This window comes from Populus euphratica, unplaced genomic scaffold (assembly GCF_000495115.2).
Source record: "Populus euphratica unplaced genomic scaffold, PopEup_1.0 scaffold3.1, whole genome shotgun sequence".
In the NCBI taxonomy this organism is placed as follows: Eukaryota; Viridiplantae; Streptophyta; class Magnoliopsida; order Malpighiales; family Salicaceae; genus Populus; species Populus euphratica.
Genome location: NW_011499847.1, coordinates 3,529,324 through 3,552,104, shown reverse-complemented (window position 1 = coordinate 3,552,104; position 22,781 = coordinate 3,529,324). Strand labels below are relative to the sequence as shown.

Below are 22,781 nucleotides of genomic sequence, written 5' to 3'. Positions count from 1 at the left end.
GGCGCTGCTCACCTTCTTTTGAACCTCGGTTCGAGTCCCAATGGGAGTGAGGTTGGTGAGTGGTGTCCTTCTTGGTTCTGCTAGCTCCTTGCTGTGTGGTACGCCTGTCGCCCCCGCGGTGCCTAACCTGTTCACTGAGGCTTGCAGGATGGCTAGTGGACCGTGGGATTAGTCGTGCTACGCGTAAGCTGGCCCGGACACCCACGTTAATAATAAAAACAAAAAAAAAACAAAAAAAAACAAAAAAAAACAAAAAAAAAACAAAAAAAAACAAAAAAAAAACAAAAAAAAAACAAAAAAAAAACAAAAAAAAACAAAAAAAAAAAGAAGAAATTCATCCTAATTCGACAAATTTGTTGGCCTCAAAGTTTGTTGCTTGTGCTAATATTTTTATTTATTTATTTATTCACCATAGTTTCTTGCAAGCAAACTGTTTATTTATTTATTCACCAGAGTAAATAAAGCCTTGGGAGCTAAAACCTTTATAGCCAACTCTCAACTCTTAGGTTTTCTGGAAAGAGAATGTGTTGGTCTCAAAATTTGTTGCAAATCAATTAGGTTTTTTCCAATTATTCATTAAATCTAATCTAATTTGAGAAAACCAAATTTTTGCTCCAATGATATATTGTTATACATTTAAATAATACTCACAAAAGAATGGTTATTTCTTCTTCTTTTTTTTTTGAGAAAGGAAGTAAAATAATTTCTTCAAAACAAAATAAAATTAATTAAAATAATAATAATTACTTTCAAGTCAAGAAAGAAAAAACCAGCACTACAGGCTAAGACTTTCGATAAAATTTATGGCAATGTCTTGATAAGATAAATAATAAATAATAAACAATTAACCGAGAAGAGGAAGCGATTGCAAAAATGGTGCTTCGAAAACTGGTATGGAAATGTCTTGAATGTTAACGAAAAAAGAGAAAGAAAAAGAAAAATGAAAGTGTGTGGTGGCCCACACACATTAACAAAACAGTTACACCGAACCAATGCCATCCCCATTGAAGTGATGCGATCAATGGTGATTTCACCGGAATCATTCGCGGAAATGATGATTCCGGAACTGAAAACCCCACTTCTTAACCAAACTACTCCTACTTTCCACCCTTTATCACCCTGGCTTTCCGCCTCTTCCATCTGAAACAGATCCCTCCTCACCTGCAAAAACCCTAAATCCCATGGATGAGTCCTTTATGTTAATGCTCTCGAACCTCCTCCACTTCCACAACTCGCTAGACTCGTCAACTTCCCTCCTCTCCTCCCCTTCTTCATCCTCCTCCGCTTCCTCCCCTCCCTCCCTCCTCTCCTCCTCCCCTCCTACCCCTCTCCTCTTCTTCACCCTCGCTTCCCTCCTCTCCTACCTCGCCTCCCAAAAAAAACCCACCCCCACCAAACCCCCCTCTTCCACCTCCATCACCACCACAAACCCTGAATCCTCCTCCTCCTTCTCCGTTTCCGCTTTCCGGGCACTCTCCACTGAACACATCTGGTCATTAGAAGCTCCTCTTCGTGACTCCCAATGGAGGTCAATGTACGGGTTATCCTATCCTGTTTTCACTACTGTTGTTGATAAATTAAAACCCCATATTACTGCTTCTAATCTTTCTTTACCTTCTGATTATGCTGTTAGTATGGTTCTCTCTAGATTAGCACACGGGTTTTCTGCTAAAACACTTGCTTCGCGGTATTCTTTAGAGCCTTATTTAGTTTCTAAGATTACTAATATGGTTACAAGATTGTTGGCTACTAAGCTTTACCCTGAATTTATTAAGATTCCGGTTAGTAGACGTAGGTTGATTGAGACTACCCAGGCATTTGAGGAGTTGACTTCTTTGCCTAATATGTGTGGCGCTATTGATGGGAGTCCAATTAAGGTGAAACGTGGGGATATTGGGGGGAATATGTATAAATGCCGATATGGGTACTCATCGGTTTTATTGCAAGTTGTGGCTGATCATAAGAAGGTGTTTTGGGATGTGTGTGTGAAGGCGCCAGGTGGGAGTGATGATGCTAGTCATTTGAGGGGCAGTGTGTTGTATAACAGGCTTGTTTCGGGTGACGTTGTGTGGGATAAGGTGATTAATGTTAGGGGTCATCATGTTAGGCCATATATAGTTGGGGATTGGTGTTATCCCTTGCTGTCATTTCTGATGACACCCTTTTCGCCTAATGGGTCTGGGACTCCTGCACAGAATTTGTTTGATGGGATGTTGATGAAAGGGAGGTCAGTAGTGGTGGATGCTATTGCATTGTTGAAGGGAAGGTGGAAGATTTTGCAGGATTTGAACGTGGGTCTTGATCATGCACCACAGACCATTGTTGCTTGCTGTGTGCTGCATAACTTGTGCCAAATTGCAAGGGAGCCAGAGCCAGAAACTTGGAAGGATCCAGATGAGGGTGGTGTTCAAGCAAGAGGGCTTGAGAACGAGAAGTCTTTTCATTATTTTGGAGATAGCCTGAGGCAGGCGCTGGCTGATGATTTGCACCAGAGACTCTCTTCAAGATAGATTTATGCTCTTATGAGAAACTGTTTTGCAGCCATTAGTTTCTCTGTAAGGATACATTCTTTAGTAATTCAAACCCAATTTAGACGACGTTTGGGTTTTCTTTTGCTTGCTCATTTGGCCTCTTCTGGAACGTTTTAGATGTAGGTTTTCTGATCATTGGACTCCATATGCAATCAATTCTCTGTACTTCATTGGGTGAGCTAACTTGGAAATTAAATTCTCAAATCAGAGAAAAGTAAGATAACCGTAGTTGGAGGTATCAGTACTTGATTGTTACTTGTATTGTTGCTCACTAAATGAATGTATGTTTTGCTTGTGTGTGACTTCCTTTCATATCCTGGGTTCTTTTGCACAGATGGTGTTTGCTGTTCTGATGCATTGGTGAAGTAATTATTCATGCATCAGTCCCAAATCTTGACCCTAGGTGTTCGCCTTGCTATACATCCTTGATGTTGTCTTGGGGAGTCTCTTTTTGCAGATTCATTAGCTGAATGAACCAGAGCCTTCAGGTAAGGTATCCCATCACCCGATAATGGCAAACAGAATTCTTGGCCCAGAAGCTAAATAATGCTTTGCCAGCAAGAGCAGCCATCTGTTTTCAGGTGGAGATGCTGTGAGTCTGCAGCAGCAGAAGTGGCCCTTTTGCTTCGTTGCCAGTCTGCAATTACTGTTTAACCGGAAGTTGAATTATATGAAATGATGATTCAGGTAACATAGCAACTGTTTTGGTTTCTCTTGACGCCTAAAAGTTATCAAGTCACATTCTTAATTTATTCTTCACGGTGTGGACCTTGAAATATTGATTTTGCTCTTGTCATTACGGGATAGCTAATGTGGAACTATAAAGCTAACATGTCGACCACTGTGAAATTACATAAACCCACCAAATCCTGGTAAATTCCTTCCGTGGTTTTTTTCTTTTCTTTTCTTTTCTATTTTTGAGAAAAATTCATTTCCGTAGTTCACAACACAATAAGAAAAAAGGAAGGTCATGGGTGCAGTTCTCGAATCCGTTACTATCGGCATTAAGCATGGCGTTGCGCACGAAGAAGAATTAAGTTTATTCGAGTATTGTCTGCAGGGAGGAAAATCTAGCCTCTTTGAGGCATTGAACTACATGGCCCAATTGCGTGAGAGAAAAGCTTCAAAGAATGCTAGCATGCCAGTACGGCGTCACAGGAAGAATGTTAGCTTCAGCGTCTGCATGTCCTTTATCTGGCCAATGATTCTTCAAATCATAAGACCAGTAAAAATATCATAACCAATGGCTGAAATGCCTGGGGAGTTGGGAGACATGGTTCAGCCTCGCTTGATCTAAAGAATCAGGAGCTTCCGAAATGTCCCCGATAAACGGCTCTGTTTACACAGATCACATACAAGCTTGAAGGGCAAAACCCTGTGGTAACAAGTTTAACAACACATCGAGTGTAAGACGGGGTTTGATAATTTTATGAGATTGATCCACAAGAATAAGATTACAGCACGTCTATAACCACAGTAAACGTGGCATGCATTATTTAGGCAGCAAAACCGTCTTTTTTTACCTCATGGTTGAACGTCATGGTAACCATTCCACAGAAAAAGTTTGATCCGCACTTCCTTCAGCAGAGTTATAATCCCCATAAATACGGGCTACAAAAAAAAAAAAAGAAAACTGTTCCCATATGTGACACTCCACTTCATGGGACATGGTGACTGGTGACGAAAACCATCTTCAGGAGTTGGCGCGCAAGTGATTGCGAAAACATTTTAACACAAGGTAAACCGATGATCTCCCGAAAGCTGTATAGCTCAGTTCCAAGTCCGTCCAAATCAAGGTTTCAAATTCGTAGGAATGCTTTTGGCACTACCATGCAGTTGTTGCTCAAGGTTCCTGAAGCCGGGAAGCAAAAGTATTCACTGTGGATGCGAGATTGTATTGTGCATGAGATGCTGAGGTGGATTATAATGCGCAAAGGTCAGAATAGATTGAATAAGAGACAAGCTACAACATGTTCTTCTGTATGCAATATTAAGCTATGACCAGGAGCAATAAAAGAAGGAAAAAGAAAAATAGAACTAAATGCAGTAAAATGGTGTTGCATCATATTGGGTATGGATAACATAGTATGCACAGTTCATCATCATAGTTTTATCTACAATTCTAGTGAATAATTGGCAAGAAAATATGGGAATACAAGAATGTGAAACTGGAGTCCATAAAATCTTGAGGCTATCTTGAGGCACCAGAAATGCAAAGAAATTGAAATTCAGCTTTCCTTCATCAGGCCCTTGACAGGACAAAATACGTCCAGTGAACATTGATAGAAGATAGAATGAATTATCCATCATAAAGTCTACTGGCCAGCATTGGCAAGAGTTGCACCGCTTGGAAGAAAGCCATCCTTGGCCATTTCAGTAAGCAAATTAAAAACTGCATCTATGTTCCCTTCTTTATGGTTGATTTGAACAAGTACTTTAGAAAGCTCTGCATCTGAAAGCTTACAGCTTCTCAATATGTTCCTTATAACTAGATTCAATTGCTTGTCCATCCCTTCACTGTAAAGTGCTTTAACCAGAGCAATGATTGTCACAGTATGAGGAATGAAACCAAAATCAACCATTTCCTTGTAGAGTTTATGTGCCTTATGAACATTTCCATCTCTGCAATGACCATGTATAATGACATTATAAACCGCTTCATTTGGCTTCTGGTTTCTCTTAATCATGGATTCAAAAACTTGATCTGCTTCGTTCATCAAACCCTTCATACAGAATCCCTTTATGAGAGCCACGGCACTCTTAAATTCAATATCACTACAACTTTCTATCAGTGTATCATATGTTATGCCATTCGGGATAGACTCGTCGTAAAACAACTTAAGCAGGAGCCTCTTTGCCTCCCTTGTTCGAGCTTGCTTGTTTAGTCCATTAATAAGCACATTGTAGGTGACTGTATCCGGTAGAAAGCCCTTTTTTATCATCTCATCATGCAAATTAAGAGCCTCGTTCAGATCTCCTTCTTTACAATAACCATTAATCAAGCTTGTATATGTGAATTCATCAGGAGGCAGACTCTTATTCAACATCTCTTGGAACAGATCACAAGCTTCATTCAGTCTTCTCTGCTCACAGAGACCTTGGATAAGTGATGAGTAGGTAATGGCATCAGGTGAAACACCCTTCTCAACCATCTCTGCATTCATTTGAAATGCCCTGTCCAACTCTTGGTATCGACAAAATCCAGCTATGATAGTACTGTAACTTACAACATCTGGGGACAAACCTTTACCATCCATATCTCGTAACAATCCTATGGCCTCCTCCATCCTTCCTGAAACACAATGTCCATTTAAAAGGGCATTATAAGTTACAATTGTGGGCGGGAAACCACTTCTAATCATTTCATCCCAAATACGGTAAGCCTCGTCCATGAATCCCTTTTGTGAAAACCCATTGATCAATGATGTGTACGTTATTCCATTTGGACAAAGACCTCTAACATGCATCTGATCAAAAAACTCCATTGCTCGGTTCAAATTCCCAGCCTTACACATAGTATTAATCAACGAAGTATATGTAACAACATCAGGAGACAATCCATTCCTCAACATCTCTGAATGCAAAACAAGCGCTTGGTGAAAATTACCCATTTTGCAATATCCATTTACAAGTGTATTGTAAGTCACCCCATCAGGAGCAAAACCCTTACGATCCATCTCCGCAAGAACCCCACTTGTCTCCTCTATCCTCCCTACTCTGCACAATCCATTAATCACCATGTTATACGTGAGCAAGTTTGGCTCCAAACCTTCCAACCCCATCGACCTCAACAATTTAAACGCCTCATCTATCCTCTTCAACTTACAATATGCACCAATTACAGTATTATATGTAACCACATTCGGCAAACATCCATTTCTCTCCATTTCTTCAAAAAACTTCAACCCCATTTCCAAATTCCCCGCTGCACAGAAACCCCTTATCAAAATATTATAACTGAATACATTCAAAGAAACCCCACTTGCAATCATTTCCCTGTACACTTTCTCAGCAAATCTAACTGGTTTTCTACACCTAATTATTGAATCCAAAATTGCATTATATGACAAAACACCGGGCATAAACCCATTAAGCTTGGCTAAATCAACAATATTCAAAGCCTTTTCAATAAAATTTAAGTAAGAACAAGATTTTACCGCTAAATCAAAAACAGCGGAGCTTGAATTACACATAAAGTAAGTTTCTTTAAGACATTGAAAGAAATAATTACCCTTCTCATCAACAGAATTTTCAGCCAAGTCCTGAGCTAGATTTTGGGCTGTTTTATAGAGCTTGAATTTGGTTAAAATGTGAAGGGCAATGCATTTACAATGTGGGTTAAAGAATTGGTGGGGTTTGGCAAAGTTAATGAATTTTAGGGTCAGGGTTCGATCATTTTGGGTTTGGAGAAGCAAATATGAAGCTAATTCAGGGGTTATTTGGGAAGAAATCGAATTTAAGTGGTATGGATAGCGTTTGAGGAGGGTTAGGGCTTTTTCTGCTAAAAGGGCATCTGTGGGTGAAGAGAGAGCAGACAAAGAACGGTAGATTTGGAGTCTGGGTAGGGACATTTTGGGAATTTGGAGAATTTAGGGTTTTGCAGTGAGCGGAGAGAAGAACCAGTGAAGAGGTTGATTGATGGAGTTCTGATTTTTAACTCAAGGGTTTAGGAGGAGTCCACCCCCCAACCCCGCACCCTCCCTCTCTCTCTCTCTACGAACGACGAGTAGTCTGATCAATGACTTCAAGCTGTAATTTGTTTATTTTAGTATTTTTTTTAAAGTCTTAATAGTAATTATGAGCGAAAAATATGAATCAATTGGTACAAAAATAAAATCTGAGCGAGAAATATGCCAACAACTCCTATAATGTTTTTGTTGAAATATCTTAAAGTGCTATAGAGTAATTATTAATAATTTTACTTCACAAGAAAAATAAATACAAGAAAGAAAGAAACGAGAAATAAAATAAAAAATATTTTGAGATTAGATAGAAATATTCTTATATTTTTTTATGAGAAGAATAAAATTTTCTCTTTTATTATCTATTTTTTTAAAAATGAAATTATAAAGTAATAGTAGATATTCCTAGAATATTTTAAAAAATTTCAATTCTTGCTTCTTCAAAAAGAAGTAGCAGTTCATTTATTCACAGCAAAATATCCTTTTAAGATCTACTATCATATATTAACAAAACATATAGGGCGAGGGGGCATTGTAACTATGTACGTGAATTATTTTGAGTTTTTACTGTAAATTGATTTTTTTTTATTAATCAAATATGCCTAGAAGACTAAGTATAGAAGTACAATGGTTTTTTTTTCTGTTATTAATTTGTCATTTTTGTTTTTAACAGGATACAAAGGTATTTTTAATTTTTTTTAGAACAATAAAATACATTCATTGCTTCTAAAAGCAAAAATCAAATAATTGATTTCTAGGGGTTTTATTGAGATTTCACATTTTTTGCAGTAAAATTAATAACACAACTTTGGAATCGAATTTAACACGGGCTTGCTTGGGGGGGCTTTTTTAGATTTTCACTTTGACTTTTATGTTATAACCAGATTAGTAAAAGGATAAATTGCTATTTTGCATTAATTAAAAATTATTAAGTTTTTAAAATTGCTAGATGCATGTCATGCACGCGGTCGTGTATAAAAGCATTTCTTCATGCTTTAATGGCATGTATGATGTCCTTTAGTGGTGAAAGATTATCTTCTATCATAAAATTTCTTATAATATCCTCTCTTTTTTTTTATTGCCGGTGAGTGTTTAGTGTTTTTGGATGAATATCAACTGGATTTTTTTTTTATTCTCTTTCTTTCCTTGAAATTCTCCTATGGCAATTGAAATTTCAGGACGGTCCTTTGTTAGAGATATTTGAGTGTCAATTTTTATTTTATTTTTTGTTATTTTTATCTTGATTTGTTTTTGTTTTTCAATTTCATTATTAAATCTAAAATTTTGTGTTTTATTTTTCATATTGGGTTATGGTTCTTTTTTTTTTTTATAAACTTTTAATTATTTTCAATTCCATCATTTAATCAAAATGTTTAATTTGTTATTTTTTTATTCCTTTGTAAACTTGAGTTTTCTTTTCAACTTAGTCATTCAATCTAAAATTATCCACCCTTAAAAAAGTTGATCTTCTTTTTTCTATTGTTATTTTATATTTTTTTATAATTTAATTTTTTAATTTTATTATTTAACATTTAATATTTTAAGATTTGAGTTTTATAGTTTTTACCGGTTTGACACTTTTAATAAAATGATTCGGTTTATAAATTTTATCTTTTTTACGGAATTATTTTTCATTTTTTTTTAGATTAACGTGGGTGTCCGGACTAGCTTGCGCGCACCACGACTAATCCCACGGGCCTTGAAGTTAACGACCATGTAAGCCTCCAGTGGCCATCATATGAGCAACCAAGGATTTGAACCTGAGACCATAAAGGAAGCAAACTCTTTAATCCCAGGTCTTCACCACTTAACCACCACCATCTAGATATTAATTATTTTCCTTTTTGATCTTATTGCTCAGTGATAATTTTTTAAAAAGATATTTTTTATATTTTTTCGTAAAGTTATCCTCAACATAGGATTGTGACTTCCGTAGTTTAACGTAGATAGACTCTTTCTTTTTTTTTTGGCTTCGAGTATATGATCTTTTCCATCTGTCTTTCTCAATTTCTAAAGTACATATTCCTGTACTATATAAACCAGCGGCAGTGGACAAGAGAAACAAGGCGGTGGCAGAAATACCATCGGAGATCATTATTGATATTATTGTACGACTACCCATCATCAAGGGCATTATCAACTGTTCAAGCGTTTGCAAAGTTTGGTGCAGTCTGATCTTCGACCAGCCTTATTTTGCCGACATGCTGTTACGATTCAAGTTACCATGGAATTAAGGTTACTAGCTTACCAATAAAGAATGCAAGCCTCCAGTACTGCTTCCAGTACAAAATATAATTGCTAGCCTTCAAGCAAAGAATTACAGCATGTGCTGAACGTGAAAAACATGGAGAGCATGATTATTAGTTAGGAGGTAGTTAGTTGTTTAGTTAGTTAGTAGTCAGTGGTTGATTAAAAGGGTTAAATAAGTTGTAATTGGAGAGAAAACCATTGTATATAAACTTGTGTATGGAATGTGTTGGAGAACAAGAAAATATAGAGGATTAATCTCATTTCTATGCTCCTTCTACTCCGCTCTCTATTGTTTCTATTCTTTTTTAATTTCTATTATCTATTCTTTCTCAATCTTGTTAAATTTAGCGTAACAATTGATATCAGAGCTCTAAGATCCAATCAAGATGGTGGAAATCACAAATTAAAAAATATGAAAGAACACTGCAAGAAATTGAAGTAACAAATGCATAATCTTCAGCAAGAATTTCAAGAATCTTTGGTTGATTAGCAAAATAAATGGCAAGAACAGTTTGGGGAGCAAACCAAGAGGGCCGATCAGATTAGTTTGCAGATTGAAACCTTATCAAAACAATTCCAAACATTTCTTGCTAATAAAATGATAGGAAAGGATTGTGGAATCCAGGGGAATATTGAATATACCAACAATGGATAATCAAGAAGGAATGCTACCAAGAGGAAGGTGTCACATTCGAGGAGAGCAAACCAATAGTCAGGAACATCAAAGAGTTGTGTATAATCCATCTTTTCCAAGGACAGATCTTGCATCATTTTGGGGTGAAATCCTTGTGGATGGTTGAGGAAGTGTAGGAAGTTTTTTAAACTCAATTCAACTCCTTCACAATAATGAGTGGAAATGGCCTCTCTTTACTTGGAAGGTAAAGCAGAAATTTGGTTTGAAGGTTATATGTGTGGTGTGGAATGTTCATTGGGTTGGGAAGAATCTCGGAAGCCATATGCAACAGGTTTGGTAGTAGGGCTGATATAGTAGAGGAGTTTAACAAGCTAATGCAAGACGGTGATGCTGATGAATATGTGGAGATGTTTGAGCAGTTAAAGTCACTAATGCATTCATTGAATCCTTCATTGCCTGAGTCCTTGAAGGAAGAGATTAAACGGATGCTAAAGATTCTCAAGCCTACTACCTTGATATAGGCCTTTGATCAGGCGAAATGGTAGGAAAAATCAATTATCGCAGTTGCAAAAAAAAGCATAATTACTTCTAATATTAGTTCTTTAGTTAACATTGAAAGACCAACACGTATTACACCCCATAAACCTTTCAACCAAGATAACGTTGATGAGCAATATAGTCCAAAACAATCTAAAAACACACTTTATGAACTGAGAAGGAAACTTGGATTATGCTTTAAATGTAGTGATAAATTTCTACTCAGACATAAATGTAATGTTAAGGGGATTCATTTGATTGAGGGAAGGGAGGATGAAAAAGAGAAATTCTTAGAATCGAAAGAGGGTTGTTCTTATGAGATTGGTTAAATGATATCACGTATTCATAAAAAAGCAACATAGGAAGACCTAGAAGGAATTGAGCATGTAGTTTCCAGATTTTGTTATGGATTCTTGAGGTCAGGAATCTTTTCAAGGAAGGGTATTGTTACGATTCAAGTTACCAAGGAATTAAGGTTACTAGCTTACAAATAAAAAATGTAACCCTCCAGTACTGCTTCCAGTACAGAACAGAATTGCTAGCTTTCAATTAAAGAATTGTGTCATATGCTAATGTGAAAAACATGAAGAGTATGACTATTAGTTAGGAGGTAGTTAGTTGTTGAGTTAGTTAGTAGTTGAATAAAGGGGTTAAATCAGATGTAATTGGAGAGAAAACAATTATATATAAATTGGTGTATGGAAACCTGTTGGAGAACAAGAAACTACAGAAGATTAATCTGATTTCTCTGCTCTTTCTCAATTTCTGTTACCTGTTCTTTCTATTCTTTCTCAATGTTGTTAAGCTGAGCTTAACAAATGCATCTAAGAAGGTCTTCTTCACACGAGACCCTATGCTTTTCATTGCTTGTAAGTTGTATGATGGTGTTAGTAATTTTACAGCAGATCGCTATAGATTGCTGGTAGAGTTACCGAATAACAAAACTATCCTTACTCAATGAAGCCTCTATAAAACCAACATGGATATTTGGAACGACAACAGTAACCTCCGCAAATGGTTGTTACCTTCAGTGGGTTCGTACAACAGATTGCACTGTTTCTATGAAAAACTCTGTCCTGATACTTATCTATGGTATCCAATCCGGAGAGCGTTTGTTGTTCTCCCCAAAGCCGAGGAAAATACATGTACCCCACAAGTTTGTGGATATGGATATTGCAGAGACAAACCAGCACAAGGTTTTACGTATTATGGAAAAGCCAAGATCATGGAGAAGAATAGGATTTGTTCCTTATTCGTCCTATGATTATGTATTCTTGGTCACTTTCAATGGAGTTACGTATTGGATTGTTGCTTACACCGAAATTCGTTTTGATCAGATTTTTCTTTTAGAATCCGTAAACAGCAAAATCGACGAATTTCCTACGATCCCAACTTGTAACTTCAGAACTGCTCCATCGACCTTGCTAGTTGTTCAAGATTGCCTGGTTGTATGCCATCAAGGGTCCTCGGACGATGGACATCTTAACATATGGTTAGTGAAGGATTATAACGGTAATGAGGCTTGGACTCGAAGTTGTTGCATCAGCAAAGCTTACAGAAGGTCTATTAGAATCTTTATGGCTTGCACCAAGAGAACTTTCGAGATTTTATTCATAGCAAGGAGCATCACCAGAAGCTTAGGATTAACTGCGTTGTCGGCTCGTTTACAAATTAAATTGGAACAGGCAATCACTTTCCAAGCTTTATTTCTCCTGCGGATGTTAAGAAGGTAAAAAGCTTCACAAGAAGCTGAGGATCCATGTGCTAGGTCACTACTAAATACGCTACGTAAAGAAATGATGGAAATTGGGTAGCCCTAGACGAAGACTAATGCGCTGGTGTGGTAGTAATTAAATAATCCATGAATGAAGCAAAGGCGAAGGCTAAATAAACACAACCATGTATTAACTGCAATAATTAGGAGCAAGATTTGAAATGTGTAAAGCATCTACTGTGGGAACATGGAATATTCTTTGCCTATTCGGGCAAAACCTAAACTATATATCTTTACACCATGATGACAGTTATACTTCACGGTTATTCACGTTCTGAATGGTTCAGACTCCTTAGAAATGGAATGAGGGCTAAGGTTTGTAATATGCAGGGAATGGTACTCAAGAAGTTATGCTCAACAAAGCTCCAGATACGCTATTGATGTGAGCAGTTGAGGTGCACCTTAGTTACTGTAGCACACCTTTTTCTTGTCCCGGAAGCAAAGAATAATAAGCCCATCCAACAGAAAAGAGATATAATAACTCTTCACTGTGCCTTTGCAATGGTTCGGCTGGATGTACCATGCAACAACTTGACAAATCCATGGAAGCTTAGCTTCCCATCAGCATGACTTATCCAGTCATTGAGAATAGCATGAACCGGGATGGAGGGGGCCACCATGAGTGACCAAGCAAGGTACAATCAACATCCATCTAATAATCACCATGGAAGGTGTCGGTTGGACCACCCCTACACATGGTAGCCAAAAATGTGATGCACAACGCAATCATGGTAGCTAAATGCACGGTCTGGGGTTTCCCCACAAGGCTACACTTTATTATCTTCTCTGCATGCAATGCTGTGACCAATTCACCATATCAGACATGTTGAACATCTAGCTCTGAACTGTTTACTACTATATTACAGACTTTGATTTGATTTATGTATTCACTGATTGGACAACAGAATCGTGTGAACGCTACTCAAAATCTAACATGGACAAATGAAGATGTTTGATTTGCTCTTCGACCTATTAAGGGGGAACTGATCTCACCACTCTCGGCCACCCTACAAGGCCATGATTTGTACAGTACAAAATGTAATTGGATTATTCAGCTCTAAAGCACAATCCACAAAAACTAGCATTATATAATATGCTCAACCAGTCACTATAGATCATTACTGAAAAATAAAAAAAAAACAAGAAAACTAGTTGTTAAGGATCCATATAAAGCCATGTTGCTGCTGCCTGCATAAACACCGACCACGGCCCAAAGAATTTAACTACAACATGGATATCTACAGCACATTCCAGTTGCCAGTTGCCAGTTGCCAATTGATTGAAAATCTGGATCAAGCTATCCATCTTTATCTCCTCAAGGTATCAAGATAGAAGAAAGATTTTTCTGCATTTCTTGAAAACCAAAGAAAGTTGTCGCCCATGCAGCTCGAGTAACCAACATTAGTAATGTTGTCGATAATCACACTAGCATTCTATCAAAAGTCTTTGCAGATGATCTTTGTTTAAATTTTTAACCAAGATAGACATTCGGATCTTCTTCATCAGAATCAAATTCCACCTGCAAGAAATCAAAAGCATAAATACGCTGGCTGTACATGAATCAACAGAAGAAGGAAAAGGCCTTGTTATTTGAATTGTCTGATGATGCAATTTTTATGAACAGACTCAAAATTTCTACACCAACATAGATGATGCGGAAGCAGAAACCAGTAATCACTACCGTAGCAATAAAATGTCAAAGTGTTTCATCAAAAAAAGGATACTCACATTTTCATCTCTAAACCATCTTCCATGGCAATCACGCTTCCAACCCGCTTCAGTGAACTTCAGCTCCCTCTCTCGCCGCTCCCTAAAATCCAAGTGCTGTTGCACAGGCGTCTTCTCAGATGCTATTACTTCCAGACATGAGCTGTTTTCGCAGATTTTGGTCACAACATTCATAATATTTACATATCCCACGCTCAATTTCAGATCACAGTTTTGATTTTTGGAACTCAACTGGGCAGTTCCCCTGCCAAGTATCTCGGTAGCAGCCCTCTTTGTCTTTTCAATCAATGGCTTACTCACTAACTTGGTATTTTTGTTCAAAGCACTTGGATTAGCAAGCATAACATCAGATTCTGATAACGCTAATCTTTTATTAATCTCACTTTGTCTCATCAATTCTTTTTCCTTCAGCTTGGACGCCGCAGCAATATGTCGGGATCCCTTACAATGCATCTACAAAATAAAACACATTTGAACAATCTGTTGGAATTAATTATGAAATCTTCATTTAAAGTGTCTCCTAGGATATATGTATCTAACAATTAAATCAAACAATTAAAGATGTATATATCTTTTAAATCTCTTGAATTATCCTAGAATAGTATAAATATATATGTTTAGAGTATTATATAGGAATTCCTCTCTTAGAAGAGTAATATATTATATGAAAGAGATTTGTTTTCGCCATGCTTCCCTTCCTACCTTCTCCCCTACTTATTTCTAAAATGATATCAAAGCTAGTTTGATTTAATGAGAGTGGATGGACAAGTGACATCAAAAGAAGAAAAAATAAAGGTGCAAGAATTGTACACAACAAGAGAATTGGGACTAAGAGATAGAAGAAGCATAAGAAAGAGGTTTAGTGCAAGCAGACAACTTCTTGCACAAGAGATGATGTGGCACTAATACACACGACAAAGAGACGAGAGAACCCTTCTTACAATAGATGGAAAATGGCCAAAGAGCTGACAAAAAATATTACAGCAGCCATAAGAGGAGAAAAATGACTTGGATGAACCATGTTTAAGCAAATAAAATTGCTAAAGAGAGGAAGGTTGAAGAGATAGCAATGAGATGCCATTAGCAAGTCTTGACTTCATCATCTTACAACACATTTCAAATTTTAAAACTTCTCCTAGGTATATACATGTAACTATTAAAGATTTATTTATAAGTCTCTTTAATTATTCTAGACTAATATAAATATATGTGTTCAAAGTGTTGTATTTAAATTCAAATCCACTAGGACTTCCTCTCTTAGTAGAGTAATGTATTTTATAAAAGAGATTTGTTTTCACCATACTTCCCTTCCTACTTTCTCCCCTACTTAATTCTAATACAATCAGATAATCGATATTTACAATAACAGAAAACCCTTCCCAAACAACCTCAAATGGATACAAATCAGAATTCAGTTCTGTATTTAGTCTTTCTAGGGTTTGGGGTTTGGTAATAGTAAGTTTTTGTATCCCATTTGATTCTTTTACATAAAAACACAAGTGGGGTTTCTCTCTTTTTAATTTATTTCGATTCAGTGATTGCAGGTAATGAATGCTACAGAGCAAGAAATCTGAAAATTGAAGAAAAAGATAAGAGGGCATCTGGTGCGTACAGAGAGCGCGAGGGGAGATTCGAGGACGGGATTGTGAGGGCAAACAAGACATGCGTATTTCCCACTAGATAGCTTCTTGTGAGAAGACCCATCAAGTCCGTCTATCACAAGATCATCAACTCTTCTTTTCCTGTATTGTGCTTCTCTTGCCCAGCTATCACCACCGAAAACACTCATCACTTCTTGTTCTTTATTTTGCCGTTAAAACTCACTCTTTCTACGTAATCCAATTTTTCCTTGAACACAAGATTGGCACTGTCGTAGCCCTTTCGGCCACAAGTCTTCCCTTATGTTTGTTTCTTTCTCAGGCCTTAACTGTATGCTATGGAGCCCAAGTCTCCAAACAGGAGAGGGAAAAGAAAAGAATTTGAGACAGTAAATAAATAAATAAATAAATAAATGGAGGATATTATAGATTTTGTATGTTGACTTTTATATTTGTTTTTTCTATTCAACTGTTCATACTTTTATCTTTAATATTTTAATTTTTAATTTTTTTAATTAATTTTTTTTATTAGATTTTGTGAAATATATGATAATAAATTGATAAATTGACATGCTAACATGCGAGTTAATTATCCACAAACGATCACCTAATTTCTAATCAAATATTTATATATTTATGTTTTTTTGTGCTTCTATATATTTTTATTTTTATTTTTTGAGTTTTTTATTTTTAAAAAATTTAAAAATTGATTACTTTTAATTTTAAACGCATTAACTATCTACTTTACATTCTCATATAGGCTATTCATTATCAAGTCAAGTAAAAAATAATAATATCAATTTATTCAAATTAAAATAAATATAAAAAAACAACTTATCCAAATAAAAAATAAGATTAACTCCATCTCCATAATTTTCTAACAAATAAAACAAGTCTCCATTTCTAATTTTTAAAAGGTTAGATATAATAGTTATTTTTAAAAAAATTATGTGTTTTTATTAGGTTTTTCTGGCTAAATATTAAAATAAATACATATTAAAAATTAAAAGAAAAATATTAGGGTGTTTTAGATAAATATACCTTTTGTTTATGGGCTGGACTGATTGACCCTAAAACCTAAGCTGAATAAGGCCCAACAATTTCTTTTTGTTTTTTTATATAGAGAAGATGGGCTGATCTAAGGGTCCTGCCCATCTCTCTTTGCTTGCAAAGAGAGGCAGCAGGACGTTAACTCACGTTCTGCATGCTTCACAAAGGAAAAAACAAAATGCAAGCTACTGAGAAGGAAGATTACCTGGCGCAAGGGGTGGTTGCTGCTAGTGGCGCTGGAGGCTGGCGTAGCTGAGAAGAAGACCCTGCTGCTCACAGTGCTTCTGCTGCTGGTCACGGTGGCTGCTGCACAAGCTGCTGAAACCCACTGCCGCTGTTGAGAAGAGTATTGCGTATCAGGCGTCTATGTGAGATGAATGGAATGTCTTTTATGCAGTAACAGAGCATTCTATGAACACATACAAAGGCTGCAATGTTGTAGCAGTTTCCTCCGAAGGAGTGGCACAACCAGATGTCATTCTGCAAGTCGTACATATCAAGCATTAATCCTCTAACGCCATTCTGCAAGAGAAAACTACTTTTAAGTATACGTCAATTAAAAAAAGAAAAAGCCATGGATAAACAACTGCATAATAGACCAGATCCATGGAGAAAAAGAAAATATTGGCATTAGTCGAGCGATTGTGATCTAACAAGCTAAAACACCTCCTTACTATAATGTTCCTCAGCGGCTTCGACTATATATCCGATTATTCCAATCAACGAGCCACAGTAATTCGAAAAGCTTTAGTTATATGATCATAAAAAATAAATGTGATCCACAATTCTTTTACTTTTCAATTTCTGTTATTCTAGCCACCAAAAAGATTAGGAACAGATTACAAAGAGTTCTTGGTTTAATTGCTCAATCATCTGTTTCATAACACATCTGCCAGACAATTATACCTTTGCAAAACACGTTGGCCGAATGAAAAGCACCATCAACATTATTATTTCATCCCCCAGGCTAAGTTTTTATTTGAGGAACATGGCCTGACTGAGATTCCTCTGCTTTTTATTAGCATAAAACAAGCATGTTACTGCAGACTTTAAAGTCAAGAGTAATAATTAAATGAGTTAATTTGAGTTATTTTTTAATTAATTTATTTTTAATTTTATGATTTGAGTTGATTTAAAATTATATTTTATAATTTTTTTTATTAAATTATTCTAATTTTATAACTTGTGTAGTAAATTTAATAGATTAACCCGAGTTAACTCGAGTTATTTTTTGGATTTTTTTTAATTTAATTTTATCCTTCACGCAATAAGTTTATTAAAAATTAAATTTCATAATTTATTTTAATTTGTTTATAATAAGGTTATTATGATTTTATAAAATGACACATGAATTAACAAGTTGATTAGAATTGATTTAATATGTTATCATTTTAATATTTATAAAAAAAATAAATCTTAGCAGTGAGTTTAATAAAAAAATTAATATTAATATTTATAAAAAAAATTGTGTTTGTTATTTTATGCCATTAATATGTTTTCATGATGTAATGAAGATGATAAATATGTATATAATGAAAATATATATACGTCGTCACCAAAGGATGATTAAAATAGATGAAGGGAAAAAAATAAAGGAATAAAAATTTGGAAAAGTATGGAGGGTGGGGGCTTACGAGAGGAAATTGAGGATCATATTGCAAATGCAAACCAAACCTTTAAATTTGTCTTTTATTTTCTCCTACTAGGTTAAACCAAAACTTGAACTTTTATTTTTATTTTTATTTTTTTTTAAAAAAGATTGTAATTATTTATTATTGTGATGATAGTTTTTTTTTAATGTTTTTTTTGCTAAAAAAAATATTTTAAAATTTTTTATATCAACACGTCAAAATAATATAAAAAAGTTTACAAAATATATCTTGAAACAAAAAACAAGATTTTAAAAAAATTAAAGTATTTTTTAACAGAAGAAACAAATACATTTTAATGAAATAATTGAAATGGTTGTTCTTATTACCCCCCCCCCCGGTTCTTATGATTACAATCTCAAGAGTAATCCATGATAAAATTTAAAAAAAATCCGAAATTTAATGTTAATAATTGAGTTAGATTCTTCGCAGAAAAAAAAAAGTTGATGAATGAAGCCAAGAAAAAAGTTCACACCTCTCATGGATGCATTTCTATTATTCAAGGAGCTGGCTAAGTGGACACGAATTACGTACACTTGGGTAAATAAGTCTATAATTAATATGAGTTAAATCTTATTTAAAAAAAAAATAGTTACAGTTGTGAGATATTTTCTGATAAATTCTTATTTATGACTGATATAACTCCAATCAAACTGGAGGAATGAATTTCTTAAAGAAAGATAAATGTATCTAATTTTATTATCATGTACAGAAAATAGCTTGATTCCAATACTATTTCAATATAATAACACACGCAAGAGATATTATTATAGATAAATCATCATCTTTACATCATACAAACGCATGATATAATCTTTGAATGGCATGGAACATTGAAGTACAAAATAAGACCTTAATTTCATCGTTTGTCAACCAATTTTAGTTAAAACCGCAATATTGATCACTTTTGCAGCTTCCATTTAGCGTGGACTTAGCTTTGATCAATTCTTCATACTCTCTGAGATGTGACAGTACCACTTCGTTGACCCCTTCTCTCCCGCAGCCAACCATCACTAGAAAATGCACCGAGCTTTTCACACTGCTGTTAGGATCCAGGAAGCTGGGTTTCCCCCCTAGCTAGCATTAACTTTTGAACGCCAAACACCCCAAAATGTCAACTAATGTCTTTGCTTAATTTATTTGGTAGCATCCGTGGAGGACTTAATTCATAAAAAAAAGAGTAGAGGATTTAGGCGGCCATTGAAATAGGTGAGCATCACATTTGTCCATCTACACCTACTCGAACAGAAGGGAAAAAAACGCCAGTTTGGCTGTTCTGCACTATTTCTCTTTCCCTCCCCGCCTCACCTATTTATAGATGCTATCAACTCATGTTGTACACCACACCATCTAAGTTTCAGTTCTATCTAAAGATTCACATCCTTCTCAAGTTGCACTTGAAAGGGAAGATGGCTCGTCTAACACATGCACAGGGACTCATCCTTCTGCTTAGTGCTTCCATGTGGGCAATAAGCATGGCAAGCAGGCAATATGGTTTCAACAGCACTGGTTGGAGTTACAAGCGTCGCCCTTGTCGCCAAAACAGTACAGCTACTACACCCAACAAGATCGTTGTGGGTGGATCTCAAAATTGGACGTTCGGTATCAACTACGCTGATTGGGCTCTCAAAAACGGCCCATTCTACTTCAATGACACTCTAGGTTAGTTTATCACTTCACATAAAACAATGCTATATATTATCTCCTAATCTTGTCAGGATTTCCAAGAATTACCCAGCATCTACGACGCACTGCCATTCAGATTCGGGTCATTTGCAGAGATCCTATTCGAGCAGCACATAGTCGTATATATATTTTTTCATTAAGCCCATGTTTAGGTGGATGGGATTGATTTGTATTTCTTTCATACGAGTGCATTGTTTGCATACTGTATTTACTGACATGATTTATTTGTGCAGTGTTCAAGTATGATCCACCCAGTGACACAAACACCCATCCTCACAGTGTCTACTTGCTACCAAACCTATGGAGCTTCTTAAAATGTGACCTGAGCAGAGCCAAGTTGGTTGCTAGCGAGACACAAGGAGGTGGTGATGGGTTCGAGTTCGTGCTCAAGAGCTGGCAACCTCATTACTTTGCTTGCGGCGGAGGTGCTGGCTTTCACTGTAATAACGGCACCATGAAGTTCTTTGTCATGCCAATGTTTCGTCGTCGGTATTGAATGGAAATCATCCATTAATCGCATGCATTACCACCCGTGTTGTCTTTTTTTTTTTTTTTAACCTTTCTAATTTTTAATATGAGATTTGTGAGATCTAAATAAAATAAGGACAGTGGTGACTATGATGATATACATTGGGATGATGATGAATTGAAAACGATATAGTTTTGTTTGCTCTCTCCTCTCTCTCTCTCTCGTTTATAGTAAATTGTTCCTACTTTTTATACTAAAGGGAAGGGATCATAATTTATACATAGCCAAATTTACAATCATGTTTTGGGGAGGTTTTCACTCAATTAAATCTGTTCTCCATTGCTGCCAATCCAATATTAATTTTATTTGTAATATTTCATTATTGTCTGAATCTAACCAGTTATTGGTCCTAATGCTTAAGAATTGAATACACAACTTTACGAATCGCATTGCCTAACTCCCAAATCACCACCCAACTTGTCATATAAAAATGTACGGAACTTACCAAATTTTCTCTAGCCAACCTTATCGGGCCTCAAAGCCTGTTGAAGTCCGGACAAAGTTTTAATTTAATAAAAAAAAAAAAACCAAATCAGCTGGTCTGGGTACGTGAATATGTTCATAAATATACTTATAGTTATTTTTTAAAATGTTTTTTATTTAAAAATAATATTAAAATAATATTTTTTATTTATAAAAAATCATTTTTGATATCAATATATAAAAATAATCTAAAAATACTAAAAAAATATTAATTTAAAATGAAAAATAATTTCATTTTAAATTTTTTTAAAAAATATCATCAAAGTAAAAAGAAAAAAACAGAAACAAACAGAAAACACGCAAATGAGTTGAGCTTCCTGGTAATAAATCCTCGGAGGATGTGAGAGCGAGAGGAAAGTGACAAGGACAAATCATCGCTTTCTAAACAGCAGAGAAGATTATTAGAATGGAAACAAAGTGAAAATGTTTGCAGTGTCAAGACCAGCATGAGTGCGCGAAACGCAACACCTGTCATTTCTCCTGATCAACAACAAACTCACCAAAACGACAACAGTGCCTCTGAACAAACAACAAGAAGAAGCAGAGAAAATGGCCGCGTTGGTTTTAAAAAACCTAGCAATGTGAATCGGGACGGTCCTCCTCTTGATGACGGCTGCCCTATTTGCTCCGGCACCTGAGATGTTCCTTGCAAAAACACCACCATTTTTATCGGTTTCTATTCCCATTCCAGTTTAAGGACCCTGCAAGTTTAATCGAGTCGAATCCGGCAGTAAAAAAACCCCAGGCCCATTCTTCTTGTAAACTAGATTTTTGTTTCATGTAAATTTAGCAATGTTTGACTTTGGCTTCTATGAAAAAAAATTAATGCGATCTATAGCCATCAAATCAAATAATTAATGGAAGCCAATGAAAATTCCAATTTTTTTATCATATTTTCATTATTTTTTTTTCAAAATTTCTGTCATCTTTTTATCCTAAACTCCCATATATGAGGAATGGTAACAAGGTGTCTCCCCCGGTGTCAAACAGCGCTTGATTTACTTTAATGATACGTCGGGTCTCAGGCCTCACTCTTTCTTTGATCTAAACTAGATATAGATAAATTATTTATATTTTTTTTACAGGTATTTTATTAAATGAGTATTTGAGAGTATAATAATTTTTTTTTGAATGTGTTTAAAAAATATGCTTTATTTTAAAAAAATTAATATTTTTTCAGTGTTTTCTATGATTTTAATAAATTAATATTAAAAATAAAAAATATTTTAATAAATTTTAAAGTGAAAATCAATTTTAAAAATTAGTTTACACCATAATATTAATTGAAAAATATTACAAAGAATAAAACTGACCTTGCTTTGCCCAATTCATTTCTATATGTAATTTGAATTCAACTTGTTCTAGATAATCAGATGTCAAGATGATGGAGGCAGAACTTCATAGCCATTTCTATGAATGAAACAATTACAATCCACAAAGATTCCCAAAAAATCCTAAAAACCTCACAAAATAAAAACTGGCCTCCCATTTAAATTTCCTTAGCTTTGAATAATGAATAGTCACACGATCAAGGTTCATATTGAAACATTTCAAAAATCGCAAACTTAATGTTAGAAAAAAGTTGAACTATGGGGTCTAAAATGTAATATATCTAATTCTACAATAGCTATAAATTAAGTAATGTGTACA

At 35.4% G+C, this 22,781-nt stretch overlaps 4 protein-coding genes across 4 annotated transcripts; 2 read left to right on the top strand and 2 right to left on the bottom strand.

Annotated features, from left to right (window-relative positions):
• The first annotated feature begins 923 nt into the window (after nucleotides 1-923).
• Nucleotides 924-3,408, top strand: LOC105107689 (putative nuclease HARBI1). Its single transcript, XM_011001711.1, has 2 exons — nucleotides 924-2,555; nucleotides 2,989-3,408. Exon 1 carries the CDS (start codon nucleotides 1,182-1,184, stop codon nucleotides 2,508-2,510), a length of 1,329 nt encoding a protein of 442 aa, XP_011000013.1. The 5' UTR covers nucleotides 924-1,181; the 3' UTR covers nucleotides 2,511-2,555; nucleotides 2,989-3,408.
• A 1,157-nt stretch (nucleotides 3,409-4,565) lies between these two features.
• EMB2745 (Tetratricopeptide repeat (TPR)-like superfamily protein) lies at nucleotides 4,566-7,226 on the bottom strand. Its single transcript, XM_011001699.1, has 2 exons — nucleotides 6,763-7,226; nucleotides 4,566-6,456 (listed from the first exon to the last, which is right to left on the bottom strand). Exons 1-2 carry the CDS (start codon nucleotides 7,100-7,102, stop codon nucleotides 4,847-4,849), a joined length of 1,950 nt encoding a protein of 649 aa, XP_011000001.1. The 5' UTR covers nucleotides 7,103-7,226; the 3' UTR covers nucleotides 4,566-4,846.
• Nucleotides 7,227-12,518: 5,292 nt separating this feature from the next.
• LOC105107672 (sodium channel modifier 1-like) lies at nucleotides 12,519-16,110 on the bottom strand. Its single transcript, XM_011001688.1, has 3 exons — nucleotides 15,749-16,110; nucleotides 14,137-14,589; nucleotides 12,519-13,927 (listed from the first exon to the last, which is right to left on the bottom strand). Exons 1-3 carry the CDS (start codon nucleotides 15,923-15,925, stop codon nucleotides 13,880-13,882), a joined length of 678 nt encoding a protein of 225 aa, XP_010999990.1. The 5' UTR covers nucleotides 15,926-16,110; the 3' UTR covers nucleotides 12,519-13,879.
• Nucleotides 16,111-19,669: 3,559 nt separating this feature from the next.
• On the top strand, nucleotides 19,670-20,793 carry LOC105107662 (uncharacterized). Its single transcript, XM_011001677.1, has 2 exons — nucleotides 19,670-20,095; nucleotides 20,353-20,793. Exons 1-2 carry the CDS (start codon nucleotides 19,765-19,767, stop codon nucleotides 20,613-20,615), a joined length of 594 nt encoding a protein of 197 aa, XP_010999979.1. The 5' UTR covers nucleotides 19,670-19,764; the 3' UTR covers nucleotides 20,616-20,793.
• Nucleotides 20,794-22,781: the final 1,988 nt, after the last annotated feature.

Coding starts and splice junctions, on each gene's coding strand:
- LOC105107672 (XM_011001688.1), bottom strand. CDS start 15,925: ATGAGTGTTTTCGGTGGTGATAGCTGGGCAAGAGAAGCACAATACAGG. Junction 14,590..15,748: donor AATCTCCCCTCGCGCTCTCT/GTACGCACCAGA, acceptor TTTATTTTGTAG/ATGCATTGTAAGGGATCCCG. Junction 13,928..14,136: donor GATGGTTTAGAGATGAAAAT/GTGAGTATCCTT, acceptor GATTTCTTGCAG/GTGGAATTTGATTCTGATGA.
- EMB2745 (XM_011001699.1), bottom strand. CDS start 7,102: ATGTCCCTACCCAGACTCCAAATCTACCGTTCTTTGTCTGCTCTCTCT. Junction 6,457..6,762: donor AAATTCTGTTGATGAGAAGG/GTAATTATTTCT, acceptor GTTTCTGTGCAG/CGGGGAATTTGGAAATGGGG.
- LOC105107662 (XM_011001677.1), top strand. CDS start 19,765: ATGTTGTACACCACACCATCTAAGTTTCAGTTCTATCTAAAGATTCAC. Junction 20,096..20,352: donor CTACTTCAATGACACTCTAG/GTTAGTTTATCA, acceptor TTATTTGTGCAG/TGTTCAAGTATGATCCACCC.
- LOC105107689 (XM_011001711.1), top strand. CDS start 1,182: ATGGATGAGTCCTTTATGTTAATGCTCTCGAACCTCCTCCACTTCCAC.